General features: G+C 48.4%; 1 protein-coding gene across 1 annotated transcript in view; it reads right to left on the bottom strand.

The window, feature by feature from the left end:
* Window positions 1-2,441: 2,441 nt before the first annotated feature.
* LOC126298162 (uncharacterized) overlaps window positions 2,442-15,311 on the bottom strand; it is a 34,820-nt gene continuing 21,950 nt past the window's right edge. Inside the window, exon 3 of the mRNA XM_049989472.1 lies at window positions 2,442-2,479. Within this exon, the coding sequence (XP_049845429.1) occupies window positions 2,442-2,479 (38 nt within the window). The remainder of the gene's footprint in view (window positions 2,480-15,311) is intronic.

Raw genomic sequence — 15,311 nt, 5'->3', positions numbered from 1 at the left:
TCGAGCGATGGGACACAGCGTCTCCGAGGTAGCGATGAAGTAAGGATATTCCCGTACGACCATTTCACGAGTGTATCGTGAATATCAGGAATCCCGTAAAACATCAAATCCCCAACATCGCTGCAATAACGGGACCAACGACGACTGAAGAGAATCGTTCAACGTGACAGAAGTGCAACCTTTCCGCAAATTGCTGCAGATTTCAGTGCTGGTCCATCAACAAGTGTTAGCGTGCAATCCATTCAACGAAACATCGTCGATATGGGCTTTCGGAGCCGAGGGCCCACTCGTGTAACCTTGGTGACTGCACGACACAAAGCTTTACACCTCGCCTCGGCCCGTTTACACCGATATTGGACTGTTGATGACTGGAAAAATGTTACCTGGTCGGACGAGTCTCGTTTCAAATTGTATCGAGCGGATGGACGTGTACAGGTATGGAGACAATCTCATGAATCCATGGGCCCTGCATGTCAGCAAGGGACTGTTCAAGCAGGTGAAGGCTCTGTAATGGTGTGGGACGTGTGCAGTTGGAGTCATATGGGACCGGTGATACGTCTAGATAGACTCTGACAGGTGACACGTACGTAAGCATCCTGTCTGGTCACCTGCATCCATTCATATCCGTTGTACATTCCGACGCATTTGGGCAATTCCAGCAGGACAATGCGACACCCCCCATGTCCAGAGTTGCTACACAGTGAGTCCAGAAACACTCTTCTGAGTTTAAACTCTTCCGCTGGCCACCAGACTCCCCAGACATGAACATTGTTGAGCGTATCTGGGATGCCTTTCAACGTGCTGCTGAGAAGAGATCTCCACCCCCTCATACTCTTATGGATTTATGGACAGCCCTGCAAGATTGATGGTGTCAGTTCCCTCCAGCACTACTTAAGACATTAGTCGAGTCGATGCCACGTCGTGCTGCGGCACTTCTGCGTGCTGACGGGGGCCCTTCGTGACATTAGACAGGTGTAATAGTTTCTTTGCGTTTTCGGTGTATTACACCATTCGAGGCACCAGGTGGATATGTAAATACCACCACCAGAATTATTACATATTTATTCATAGCAAAATTCTATAATAATTGTTTTTTGCAACCAATCGCAACATAGCTTAGGCAATAACGACAGTTCATGACTACTGCCACAGTATTGTGTGCCTCGAATGATGTAACAGAACACACAAGAGATGTGTGGTAGTCATTGTTCATCTAGCTTGTCGATGGATAACATACGTAAAAATTTTTGCGAGTACTTACATATTTGCCCGTGCCTCGAATGATGTAATTTGTTATTAGGAAATCGATTCTAACTTATCCTCTCCTATCCCCTGGGCTGGACACACAGTGGGCTTTTCTTTTTAGATTGAGTGTGGCTACTGCCGCCACAGTATTCTCGAACTGACTGTCGGCATTGGAGAGCATTAGCATTACCGTATTAATCCCCCACAGTTGCAATAATTTTTTTCGACCTTTTGGTTTTGCTGCTGACGGCAGGTACGAAAATATTTTTTTTTTTCAACATCAGTGTACGCTGGCGGAGCTCTGCTGGACATAAACTGAGTAGGCTATATCGACGCTGTCGACGTGTTTACAACGTTGTGCTGCTGGAAGAAACAGTGTCCTTTTTAGCTAGAGTGTGTGTAGCAGTTATTCTCTTTAGTAATCCACTGCTACAGCCGCCACAGTATTGTCGGACAGACGGCCTGTGGTGGACAGCACTTGCATTGCTTATTAATGCAGCAACTTAAATAATTTTTTTGATCCACGTGCAGCTGAGTATTGGAGTTATTGCTAACGACTCAACTGCTTGGCTACACCACTTTTTCCACATCACGATCGACACATCGTACTATTTTCAACTACCTGCTCACACGCTTGAGTGAAGGCTCGAAAGTTTTTAACTTTCCGGAGAACACATCGTTAATGGCTTAGTGATATTGCGATTGGGTGCTAAGAACAATTATTATAGAATTTTTCTGTGGATAAACACGTAAGGATTCTAGTGGGAGCATTTACATGTCCGCCAGGTGACTCTAATGGCGTAATAGATCTCAAGTGGCGTAATTTGTTACAGGCGCAGTCCGATCGCCTCCCCATGCTGCCCTTCTCAGAGTACTACTTTTTAGAGCAGTTATAGCTGCTAGTAATTCAAGGCGGGCTGCTGCCACCACAGACAGACAACCGCGGTGGAGAACGCCTAATAATGCCACACTCGCACTGCGCTAACACGCACTTATAATTTTTTTTCGCTTTCATCACTGTGTGTTAGCATTCTTCCTCATGACAGGTAGACTGTCACTAGAAAAAATATTAATTTCTTCAACTAACTTCCCACATCACTGTAGCATTACGACAGGGAGGGAAATATTAATTATTATTATCACGCCATTGTGTGATGGCGTGAAAGTAAACTGCAGGCAATGCGTTACTGGATCGGCTATATTGTTGATGGTTGCACTGCTGGAAGCAGAACTGCTGAAATAAACAATTATAACAAAAATTATAATGGCAACAATTTCACAAATATATTTGACGTAACTTGCTGGCTGCTTGCTGCTGTTTTAACGCATTTTTTTGCAACACCGAGGCTACTGCTGCTGCCAATGCTAGTAGGAACTGGAGCTGCCCGTGCTCCGGCAACTGATAGCGTCAAATGCTACTCCACGTGGAGTCCCACAAGCTCAGGAGCCCACTGACGGGAAGGCTGCGATGCTCGAACACTATTGGACCCTTGAAGCACTAGGGCAGGGGGAAGAAGGAGGAGTGGTGTGACAGAATGCGTCTACAGAGAGACAGAGCACAATTACGTAAGAGACCAATTAATTGTTATCTTATGAGGGGTCAGAGGTCAAACCGCAAATCAGATAAAAAAGTGACCCTGGACCCGTGCTGTCATAATACTAACATCTTGGAGAGTGTAATGGGCAGAGAAATGTTTAGGGCGCCTTTGAAGATTGTGGAACACCGCCACTGCTCTAACGCCCAGGAAATCATGACTGTTTAACGAAAAGTAAAACTAGCTGCCATTAATTAAGGTAAATAACTTAGAAGTGGGAGTAAGAAATATGACTGTACCTACAGAGGCCGAGTCCGACCTTACTAGCCAGCCCGTGAACGTAGAGAGAGGGAGAGAACATGAAAGTTCTGTACCACCAAAAATAACGAATTTTGTAACTGGTTAACTGCCTGAAATGAGATTAAAGGAGGGAAAGCAACGTCGTTTAAGAGAACTTCTCAGTGTCCGCTCTGGTAGCTGAGTATAGACTTATATGGATATAGTGTCCGTTCTTTCGGACATGTCCGAAAGAACAGACACCACTGATGATCTGCAGCCGTCTAGAACGAAATTAGAATTATATATTATTACCTTCAGCTGCTGACGGGCGTTGATATACATCAACCAAGACAGGTGAAAATGTGTGCCCCGATCGGAAATCGAACCCGAGATCTACTGCTTTCATGGGATAATCTCTGTCCATTTTTTTTATCGTTGGGTTTGGTCGTTGCGGACGTCACATGACATCCGTTAAAGTTCATTTGTCGATCCTTCCGCTCAGTTTTTTTTTTTTTTTTATTACAGAGGCCAACCAGATCTTCGACCGAACACGCTGAGCTACCATGCTGGCAATCCATCTGAGCCACCGAGGGCACAGAGCATAGTGCGGCTACAGGGACTATCTCGGGCACTCCCCCAGCGAGACTCACATTCTCACCTTATATGTCCACACACTACATTCGTGGTGTCCCTATGTCCGAAAGAACAGACACCATATCCATATAAGTGTATACTTCTGTCAATGCCAGCCATGACCTTCCTGTTCCGTGCGGATGCACATATATTACCCGAACTCTTACGGGACTTGGTAAGAATGTCTTCCACGAGTAATGAGCGTGTTGTGTGTTGTGTGAACATATAAGGTGAGAATGTGGGTCTCGCGGGAGGCGTGCGCGAGATAGTTCCTGCAGCCTCACTGTTCTCTGCGCCCTCGGTGGCTCAGATGGATAGAGCGTCTGCCATGTAAGCAGGAGATCACGGGTTCGAGTCCCGGTCGGGCACACATTTTCACCTGTCCCCGTTGATATATATGAACGCCGGTCAGCAGCTGAAGGAACTAATATATAATTCTTATTTCGTCCTGGTAGCTGAATGGTCAGCGCGACGGAGTGTCATGCCAAGCGGCCCGGGTTCGATTCCCGGCTGGGTCGCAGATTTTCTCTGCTCAGGGACTGGGTGTTGTGTTATCCTAATCATCATCATCATCAAGTCGCCGAAGTGGCGTCAACTCAAAAGGCTTGCACCAGGCGAACGGTCTAGCCGACGGGAGGCCCTAGCCACACGACATTTCATTTCACTGGTTGGCGCTCACAGTATTTATCATTCAGTCAATCAAAATTGCATGCTCCAGGAAAACACAGAGAATCGAGTCTTTCTTGTCGGAAGCGGGCTGTTACTTGTTAGATAGGCGCCTTCCTGGGCAGTCTCCTTCGTATTTCAGCTTCGCGACAGCCAGCCACCACCCTGGACAGACTTCACCTCAGCAGCGAAAGACGCATCTTGCGGAGCTGAACTTGAAGCAAGTTGAAACTTCCTGGCAGATTAAAACTGTGTGCCTGACTGAGACTCAAAGTCGGGACCTTTGCCTTTTTTTGTTTAAAAAAAAATCTCATTTTGTTCGCTTGTGTTCGTTGTATCTGCTCGGGGCGGACGTCGTTAGACATCTGTTTAAGTTCGTTGTTGATCGATTAACTCAGTTTTTTTGTTACAGAGGGCATCTAATCCACTGACCGAACACGCTGAGCTACCGTGCCGGCTAATAAAGAATGTAAACTTTTCACTCGAGGAAAGACTTGAACCAAGGATCTCTCTTTCCGCAGCTGCTCACGCCAACCACGGGACGACGGCGCTCCTGTCTTTCGCGGGCTCTACCAACTTAGCTACCGAAGCACGACGCATGCCCGGTCCTCACAGCTTTACTTCTGCCAGTATCTCGTCTCCTACCTTCCATACTTTACAGAGGCTTTCCTGCGAACCTTGCAGAACTTGCACTCCTGAAAGAAAGGACACTGCGGAGACATGGCTTAGCCACAGCCTGGGGAATACTGGCAGAAGTAAAGCTGTGAGGACCGAGACCGAGTCGTGCTTCGGTCGCTCAGTTGGTCAGTCTGCCACCGGCAGTGCTGCGAGGCGGTCACGCGCCAGAGCGCTGTGGGCGAGGCGCGCACAGTGTGTTTGTGTTTACTTCGGCCGCTGTAAGTGTCATTTTCCCTCCTAGACCACCATGGCGCACAACTATCGGAAGAAGACATTACGTTTCAACTTTTGTTCCGACTTCGCCCGACCCAAGGCCCTGGAGGTAGAACGATTTATTCGCGATGAAGTTAAAATACCACCAACGGATCTAATTGGTATCCACTTGTCGATAGTTAGCTGTACCGTCAACGTCAAAATGATCAACGATGCGGCGTGCGACAAGGTGCTTCAAGAGGCAAAACGTGGACTGCGCTTCTGCCATTCCGACGGCAACGTCGGACCCGTTACCGTCGATCACGCAGGTCTCGGCACACGGACGATAAGGATATTCGAACTGCCGTTCGAACTACCTGCAGACGTCGTCATCGAGGCGCTCCGTCCCCATGGCAACGTTCTGGAACATGCTGCCGAACGATGGGTACAATTTCAAACCTATCCAGTTTTAAACGGTGTTAGACAGGTCCACATCGAGTTGCAGAAACACGTGCCTTCCTATCTACGTATCGGAGGCTGCCGTGCCATTATAATGTACGACGGCCAACCTCGGACCTGTTCCGGTTGCGGGAAAGAAGGTCACCTACGGTCTGAATGCATTCAACGACGTGTCGCGCAGCTCCCGTTGTCGGAAGCGTCCGTCACACCTAATATGACCGCCCTACCGGTCACTTACGGAGCGGCTCTTGCCACGTCTACAGTTTCGTCCAGTCCGTCGCCCGGTCCTTCCGATCGGCACGTCCCACCGTCCCATTCACCTACGGACGGTGCGGACGTCCCACCTGACAACCTTACCGCCGAACAGGCTCCCGCACCGGACGCTGAGGAGAACAGGACTTCTTCACAACACCTGTTTGACAATTTCATTCTACCCACCGACGCCTTCGAACCAGGTCGACGCTCTTCCTTGCCGTCGTCCGACACTGAAGAACACGTGCGCAAACAACGCCCGCCACGTAGGCGCAAACGCCGTCGCCGTTCACCCACGGGCTCTCAAAGCGTCGCCACCCGCGACGACGAAGACGACACCCAACCAGCTGAAATTTCCACGCAGAGGTCGGCGGACAACTTTCACGATGAACAAGACGTTTCTCAGGACGGGACCACTATGGAGATCGCCACGCACAATTTAACGATCGGTGCGCCGGTTGAGACGCCTGTCTCCCCGCCGACAACTCCAGATGTCTCTCACCACGACGCAATTCCCATGGACATTGGACAGAACCACGGCACAGGAGCATGGGCCGACGACATTGAGGAAGATACGCCCCCTCCTCCGGATGAGTTGCCTCCGCCGGACAAGGCTGCCTGTTATCATCGCAAGCGAGGCACTGCAGCTGATGGGACGGGACTTCCTGTCGGTGCCCTCCTCTTACTTCCCTTGGTGATGGTAGATGCGCGTCCACCACCACTGAAACAAACGTACCGGTTTGCCACACTGAACATCAACATGATCGGCACTGCACCCAAGCTGCAACTCCTATGTGACATGCTTCGGGCCTCTGACGTCGACGTCGCGCTTCTTCAGGAAGTACGCGTTGCCACACTACCACCAGTCTACGGCCACGACTCCTACACGTCCGCATGTGATCATTAGGGCGTGGAGTGGCTTTCTACATACGCGAAGGGATCCCACTCAAGGACACGACAATCCTTCCCTGTGGAACAGGCATGGCTGTTACCATCTTCGAAACGCTCGTCATCAATATCTACGCTCCGTCTGGCTCCATGAACCGTCGGCAGCGGTCCACTTTCATCGGACATGACGTGGCGCCCCTGTTTTCTGGACGCTATGATCGCCTTATTATGGGAGGCGATTTCAACTGTGCCCTCCATCCGCAGGACCAAATGCCTGGTTATTCGCCATGCCCGGCGCTGCTCGCCTTAATCGAAGATTTTCACCTAGTGGACGTTTGGGAGAAAATTCATGGCAATACCCCCGGTTCTACCCATTATACAGCACATTCTGCGAGCAGACTGGACCTTGGCAATGAAGTCGCCCAAGCTGAACGATGGTCACTTGCATTTTCGGACCACTGCGCCGTCGTTTGCTCCCTGGCTCTGCCACCTCAGTCAGTGTGGTTACTGGAAGCTTAATACCTCCCTACTTAATGATCCACACTGCCGACGATGTATTGCCACTACATGGGCGTCTTGCGAAAGACGCCTTCCGCAGTACACATCCACGTTCCATTGGTGGCTCAAATGTGCCAAACCTGCGATCAGAAAGGCCTTCATACAATGTGGCAAGGAAGCAGCAGCATGGCATCGAGACACCACAAATTTTCACTACGCCGTCCTCCGTGAGCTCGATGCGCTCCCTCCATCACCTGACAAAAAAATGGTTCAAATGGCTCTGAGCACTATGGGACTCAACTGCTGTGGTCATTAGTCCCCTAGAACTTAGAACTACTTAAACCTAACTAACCTAAGGACATCACACATATCCATGCCCGAGGCAGGATTCAAACCTGCGACCGTAGCAGTCGCACGGTTCCGGACTGCGCGCCTAGAACCGCGAGACCACCACGGCCGGCTCATCACCTGACACCCATAGGGAACGACAGCGTACTAAAGCTCGTCTCCTCTCTCTTCAACGTGCACGACTGCATGGTGCCGTGGTGCGTTCCCGACGACAAGACCTCCTCCACGACGAAACCCCATCCACAATCCATGCCGCATCCGACCATAGTCGTCGACGTCGACTTTTCGTCCCCAACATCACGACCTCCGATGGTGTTCACCACACAACACAGGCGGCAGTGGTGTCTGCCTTTGCTGAACATTATCGCCAATTTTATGATGATGAACCGATGGCGACGCCCATTCCTGATGATCTCCGTCCGTCCCGTGATCGGACCCTCACCGTAGCGGAGTCAACGTCCATGATGTCTGCAATCACCGCAGAAGAGGTGGTAGATGCGATCAACAGAGAGGCCAAGAACAAATCACCCGGATCAGATGGTCTCCCAGTGGAGTTTTACTGGGCGTTCACCACGTTAATGCTTCCTCGCTGGACGGAAATGATTCAGGAACTCTTTACTCCGTCTTTCCCAATTCCACCTGAATTCGTCACTTTCATTCTTCTACCTGTGCCTAAACCGAAGGGAGGGTCTCATGTCTCTGCATATCGCCCTCTTACAATACTGAACGCAGACTATAAAGTCTATGCACGCCTCTTAGCAGCGCGCATACGCACCGTCTTACCCACGGTCCTTTCACCTGAGCAGACTGCACGTGGTTGTGGGGCCACCTTACAAACAGCCCCAGGAGAATGCCGTGACCTCATTGCACTGGCGTCGCTTTGTCGCCTTCCTGCAGCACTGGTATCCGTCGATTTCACGAGTGCCTTTGATCGCGTTCGACACCCATTCCTCCTCATGGTGGCGACACGTATGGGGTTCCCATTACTTTTTGTCGATGCCATTCGCCGGTTACTACTTCCCGCGGTCTCGTTGGTACAAGTCAATGGGAGGCTTGTAGGACCGATTCCTATACGCCGCTCTGTGCGTCAAGAATGCCCTATGTTTACTTTACTATATGCCATTGCACTTGAGCCCCTCATCACTTGACTTACCTCTAGACTGCAGGGCCTCACTTTGCGTGACTACACCTTTCACTGTAGGGCTTATGCGGACGATCTTCTCTTCCTCACCTGCTCCTCCACGGAGCTCAATGACGCCATCCAATGGATCCACCACTATGGACGTCTTTCTGGTAGCATTCTTAATGTCCGTAAATCGACTATGATGCACATTGGGCGCGGCCTCCCGGCTATGGTGCCGACCCCACTCCCAGTCAGTCCCACACTTCGTTACTTGGGTATCGAATTTACGAGCTCCACACACCGCACAGTGACCCTGGCTTACCGGCGGCTTTTGCAGTCGATTCGGCACCATGTCCGCGGTCAAGTGCACCGTAACTTAAACCAACTCCAACGTGTGTCCTATGTCAACATGTATGTCGCCCCTAAACTGGTACACGTCGCCCAGATCCTCCCAATGCCGTTACTCCTTGGCCGCCGCATCCAATCAGCCTTTGGATATTTCGTGTCAGCAGGGGCACTTTTCAAAGTCCGCTACAACACTCTAACACTGACTCCTGCAAAAGGTGGCCTCGGACTCATCAACGTGCGGGCACGATCTTCTGCACTCTTTGTCCACACTCTGTTGCGGCACTGGCAGGGGCCGGTCCCGTCCTTAACACGCAGTTTCTTAGATATCCTCCGACCAGCTTCTCTCGATCCACCGATCAATGTGGCACCTATTTCTCCATTATTGTACCACGTCGCCAATTGTTTCATAGAACTCAGCTACGTTCGGGCTGATCTTCCAGTCACCCGTCCTCCCCGCACAAAAGATTATTATCGTTTGTTTATGCTGTCCAACCCTTGCGACCCCATGGTGCTACAACATCCTGACATTAACTGGCGCACGGTTTGGGGGTGTGTGCATGCACCCTTTTTACCGTCGTCTGTGACTGCACTCTGGTATGTATTAGTCTATGGAAAATTCCCGACTAATAGGACTGCCACCCCCCCCCCCCTCCCACCTCTGCTCTGACTGTCAGCTCGAAGACACCGACGAGCACCTTCTTACGTGCCCCCTGAAACAAAACGTATGGCTCCTCATCCAACGAATCGTGGGCTTTTACCTCCATGCCCCGCCAACGACCGTAAGCCCGGATTTCCTGTTGTTGCCCCAGACATTTCACTACCCTCTTGCTAAGCACCATACCCTAATCTGGTTTCGAGGACAGGCTTTAGAATACCTCTTTCAGAGTGGTCCGCATACAGTCCTTGACTTCTGGTACAAAGTTGAGACCGCGCATAGCACCCTCACCCGAAAACCATCTTACCGACAAACTTTTGCCGGTTACCTCGGCAGCGTCTTCCTTGACCCCCCGCCCCCCCCCCCCCCCCCCAAAGTTGGGGTTTACCATGACTACCTGTCACATGATGCGACACCCTTATCCACGTTCTCAAAAAAGACAGAATATGTTATATTTTGTTGTATTTAATGTTTTTCTTTTAATTTTTTTTGTTTAGCAGTCATTTGTATATATTTAAATGGCACCTTGAAGAACTCTTGCATAGTGAATATATATGTACTTTTCGTTTGTTCAACACAAATTATTAAAAAAGAGAACAAAAAACAAAAAGAAAACAGGATATGTTATATTTTGTTGTAATTAATGTTATTCCAATAATTTGTTTACCTAACACTCAATTGTAAAAAAAAAAAAAAAAAAAAATTTGGTAGAGCACTAGCTCGCGACGGGCAAAGGTCCCGAGTTGGAGTCTCGGTCGGGCACACAGTTTTAATCTGCCAGGAAGTTTCATATCAGCGCACAATCCGCTGCAGAGTGAAAATCTCATTCTGGAAACATCCCCCAGGCTGTGGCTAAGCCATGTCTCCGTAGTATCCTTTCTTTCAGGAGTGCTAGTTCTGCAACGTTCGCAGGAGAGCTTCTGTAAAGTTTGGAAGGTAGGAGACGAGATACTGGCAGAAGTAAAGCTGTGAGGACCAGGCGTGAGTCGTTCTTCGGTAGCTCAGTTGGTCGCGGGCACGGTAGCTCAGCGTGTTCGGTCAGAGGGTTAGCTGACCTCCGTAATAAAAAAACTGAGTGAATGGATCAATAACGAACTTCAATCGGTGTCAGGGGACAATTGCAACGAACTATAACGAAAAAAATGAGATTAATAAAACAAGGTTGGTAGAGCACTTGCCCGCAAAAGGCAAAGGTCCCGAGTTCGAGCCTCGGTCGGGCACACAGTTTTAATCTGCTAGGAAGTTTCATATCAGCGCACACTCCGCTGCAGAGTGAAAATCTCATTGTTGAAGCAAGTTGTTGGTACAGACACAATGACTCATTTTGCAGCCACTTCAACCGCCACTTGCAGATTATGACTATGGGCGAACTGTAAGTATTCGAGTCATTTTTGCTAAGGTTTATTAATTAAGATCTTCACTCTGAAAACTTGCTTGCTGTTAGAAGTTCAACATGCTAACAACTCTGGCCACAGGTGGAAATGCGTACCCTTCTCTAGTACGCACGAACCTTCGACAGTCACGGTACTACTTCTGTAAATGTAAATATTTTATCCAGATAAGTTTTTATTTGAATCATAACCCAGACCCCATGTCCAGGTTTGCCAAGACATTAGCTTGTTATTGTCAATTATTGCCAAACTATTTTTTCTGCATTTTCGTGGAATAAACTGAGTTAATTGAGGTCGTTGTTTAATTTCGGAGATACAGATTTCCTTGCTCATTGGTTTGGAGGGCAGCAATTTGATTGTGCCAGATATACAGGACTCTTTTAATATATCCAATTAAAGATTCACGTTTTTAAACCACCAACCCCACAGCTTACAACCTCACGTCGTGTGACATCCAGCTTTCTGTGCATGGCTGGCAGACCTCTGGCGAAATGCTCCCAAATTTTCATTCATTTTCACAGAGTAGTTAATGTATTATACTACTTTATGTTCGTTGTACTTAAGTTGTGCAGAGCCGTGAACTCGATATCTTTTTGTTGTAAATCTTAGAACGAAGTCTAAGCTCAAAAGTAAAGAGGTATCTCGAACAGAATGACCTCTTCCACGCCAACCAGAATGGATTCCGATGGAATCGTGTGAAATCCATCTCACGCTTTTCTCACATGACATACTATAAAACCCATAGATCAAGGCAGTCAGGTAGATGCAGTTTCTCTATTTCCGAAAAGCATTTGACACAGCACCATATTTACGCTTATTACCAATGGTATGATCGTACTTATTAAGCGAAATTTGTGGCTGGACTAAGAATTGTTTGGTTTGGAGGATGCAGTAAGTGATCTTGGATGGAGAGCCATCGGGTGTTCCCAGAAAAGTGTGTTGGGACCCTTGTTGTTAATGTTGTATGTTAATGACCTTGTGCAAAATACCCATATTAATCCCCTACTTCTCGCAGACGATGCAGTTATCGATAATAAAGTACTAGTTCAAAGAAGCTGCAGAAATATTCAGTCAGATCTTGATCAAACACATAGTTTGGCAACTTACTCTAAATAATCAGAAGTGTGGATGGCTCAAATGGCCCTGAGGACTATGGGACTTTACATCTGAGGTCATCAGTCCCCTAGAACTTAGAAGTACTTAGATCCAACTAACAAAAGAGCATCACACACATCCATGCCCGGCCGGCGCTAACAAATCTCTCCTCTGTCTTACAGATTTTTCACGTTCCTCTTAAAACAACAAAATTTCATTCATATTTCGGCCTAAAATTATTGTTATTTTGAAAATGTGTTATTCTTTGTCATATGTAGCAGATAAAAACAAAACACAAAGTACAAAAAAAAAGATGACAAACGAAAACTGTAACATGTACAACCAGCTATAAAGTATCAGGTAATAGGTCGTTAAATCTGCAATAAATAAATAAAAAACTAAAACTGCGCCGTACCAGGGCTTGAAGGCCCAACGCTACCGACCGAACGCCGTGTCATCCTCAGCACACAGGCATCACTGGATGCAGATATGGAGGGACCTGTGGTCAACACACAGCTCTCGTGACCGTATGTCAGTTTACGAGACAGGAGCCGCTACTTCTCAGTCAAGTAGCTCCTCAGTTTGTCTCAAAAGGGCTGAGTGTACCCCGCTTGCCAACAGCGCCCGGCACCCATCCAAGTTCTAGCGCAGCCCGACAGCGCTTGACTTCGGTGATCTGATGGGAATCGTGTTACCACTGTGGCAAGGCCATTGGCCATAAATAAATAAATAAAAATAAACAAAATATCCCGCTTCATTGGTCGGAGACGAGCAATAGCCGGACTAGGAAATTGCCGTTCCTTGCGTTTTGCGTAGGCCGCCGTTAACACCACAAGGCAAACGGCTGCATTTGGAGAGTTGCCGTAACCAGGAAGCACGGATTGCTTATCAGTGGCGTCGCATGGTGTTCAGTGGTGAATCACCGTTCTGTAATACCTTGGATGAGCATCGTCGGTGAGTATGGTAGCGACCCTGGGAGACGTCCCATTCCTCCAATATTTTGGAGAGGACCGGCGGTATTATTCCTAGCGTGATGGTGTGGGAAGTCATCGTGTATGACTTCAGGTCACGGTTGGTAGTGATTGAGTGAACTTTCATGAAACAAAGCACATCACAAACTTCCTGTGCCCTAATGTATTACCCCTCTCATCCGAAATTATAGCGGTACCATTTTCTAACAGAACAATGGTCGGTCACATTTGGTACGTGTCTCTGTGAACCATCTGCGTGACATTATGGGACTTCCACGGCTAGTAACATCCCTAGATCTGTCCCTGATAGAACCTGTGTGGGATCATCGAGGACGTCAAGACAGTCCCATTGCCTCAGGAGAGGATATAACGTCTTTACGACACCATTCCGAACCGAATCAGTGCATGCATCAGACCAGGGGGGCAGTAACGTCTTACTGGTAAGTTCGCTCACACTCCAAAGTCCGTGGTGCACTGAAGAGACAAAGGAACTGGTACACCTGTCTATTACCGTGTAGGGCCCCCACGAGCACTAAGACGTGCAGCAACACGACGTGGCATGGACTCCACTAATGTCTGAAGTAGTGCTGGAGGAAACTGACATCATGAATCCTGCAGGGCAGTCCACAAGTTCGTAAGAGTACGAGGGGGTGGAGATCTCTTCTGAACTGCACGTTGCAAGGCATCGCAGATGTGCTGAATAACGCTCATGTCTGGGGATTTTGGTGGCCAGCGAAAGTGCTAAAATTCGGAAGAGTGTTCCTGAAACCACTCTGAAGCAATTCTTGGCGTATGAGGTGTCGCATTGTCATGCTGGAATTACCTAAGTTCGGCGGAATGCACAATGGGCATGCATGGCTGCAGGTGATTAGACAGGATGCTTACGTGCGTGGAACCTGTCAGAGTCGTATCTAGAAATATCAGGGGTCCCATGTAACTCCAACTGCACACGCCCCACACCATTACAGAACCTCCACCAGCGTGAACAGTTCCCTGCTCACATGCAGGGCCCATCGATACATGAGGTTGTGTCCATACCCGTGCACGTCCATCGGCTCAATACAATTTGAAACGAGACTCGTCCCACCAGGCAACATGTTTCGAGTCATCAACAGCCGAATTTCGGTGTTGACGGGCCCTGGCGAGGCGTAAAGCTTTGTGTCGAGCAGTCCTCAAGGGTACACGAGTGGGCCTTGGGCGCCGAAATCCCATATCGATGTTTTTTCGTTGAATGGTTCTTACGCTGACAATTGTTGACGGCCCAGCATTGAAATCTGCAATTCGCGGAAGGGTTTCCCTTTCGTCACGTTGAGCGATTGTATTCAGTAGTTGTTTGTCCCTCTCTTGCAGGGTCTTTTTCCTGCCGCAGCGATGTCGGAGATTTCATGTTTTACCGAATCCCTGATATTTACGGCACACTCGTGAAGTGGTCGTACGATAAAATCCCCACTTCATCGCTACCTCGCAGATGCTGTGTCCCATCGCTCGTGCGCCGACTACAACACAACGTTCAAACTCACTTAAATCTTGATAACCTGCCACTGTAGCAGCAGTTACCGATCTAACAACTGCGCCAGACACTTGTTGTGTTATACAGGCGCTGCATATCGTAGCGCCGTATCCTGCCTGTTTACGTATCTCTGTATTTGAACACGCAAGCGCATACTAGTTTCTCTGGTGCTTTCGTGTAAATCACTGAAATAACCCGAATTGTTTCAATTCGTTTCGTCCTCCCCTTCCAGGTGTTTCTTTTTTTGTGAGGCATTTTAAATACAGCCTAATATCAAATCCTATCTTCATTTTGAATTTTCAAAGACTGTTTTCTTAGTAAATCTGAAATAAGAAGCTGTAATTGTGTTGGGAAGAACCTAATTCACTCCTGTTGCTTTTATTTCTCCGGTAAGAATGATTACGAGGTCCGTGTGTATAAAACTCTCACAGATGAAGCAAAACCGTGACTTCACTACACGCAGCACGGAAGAAAGGAAGAGTAAGAACATTTGCGGGAATTGATGTATTTCTCTTGGGAGTGCTAGACAAACCCTGTTAAAAGTA

This window comes from Schistocerca gregaria, chromosome X (genome assembly GCF_023897955.1).
Source record: "Schistocerca gregaria isolate iqSchGreg1 chromosome X, iqSchGreg1.2, whole genome shotgun sequence".
Lineage (NCBI taxonomy): Eukaryota > Metazoa > Arthropoda > Insecta > Orthoptera > Acrididae > Schistocerca > Schistocerca gregaria.
This window is presented reverse-complemented; position numbering and strand designations above follow the sequence as displayed.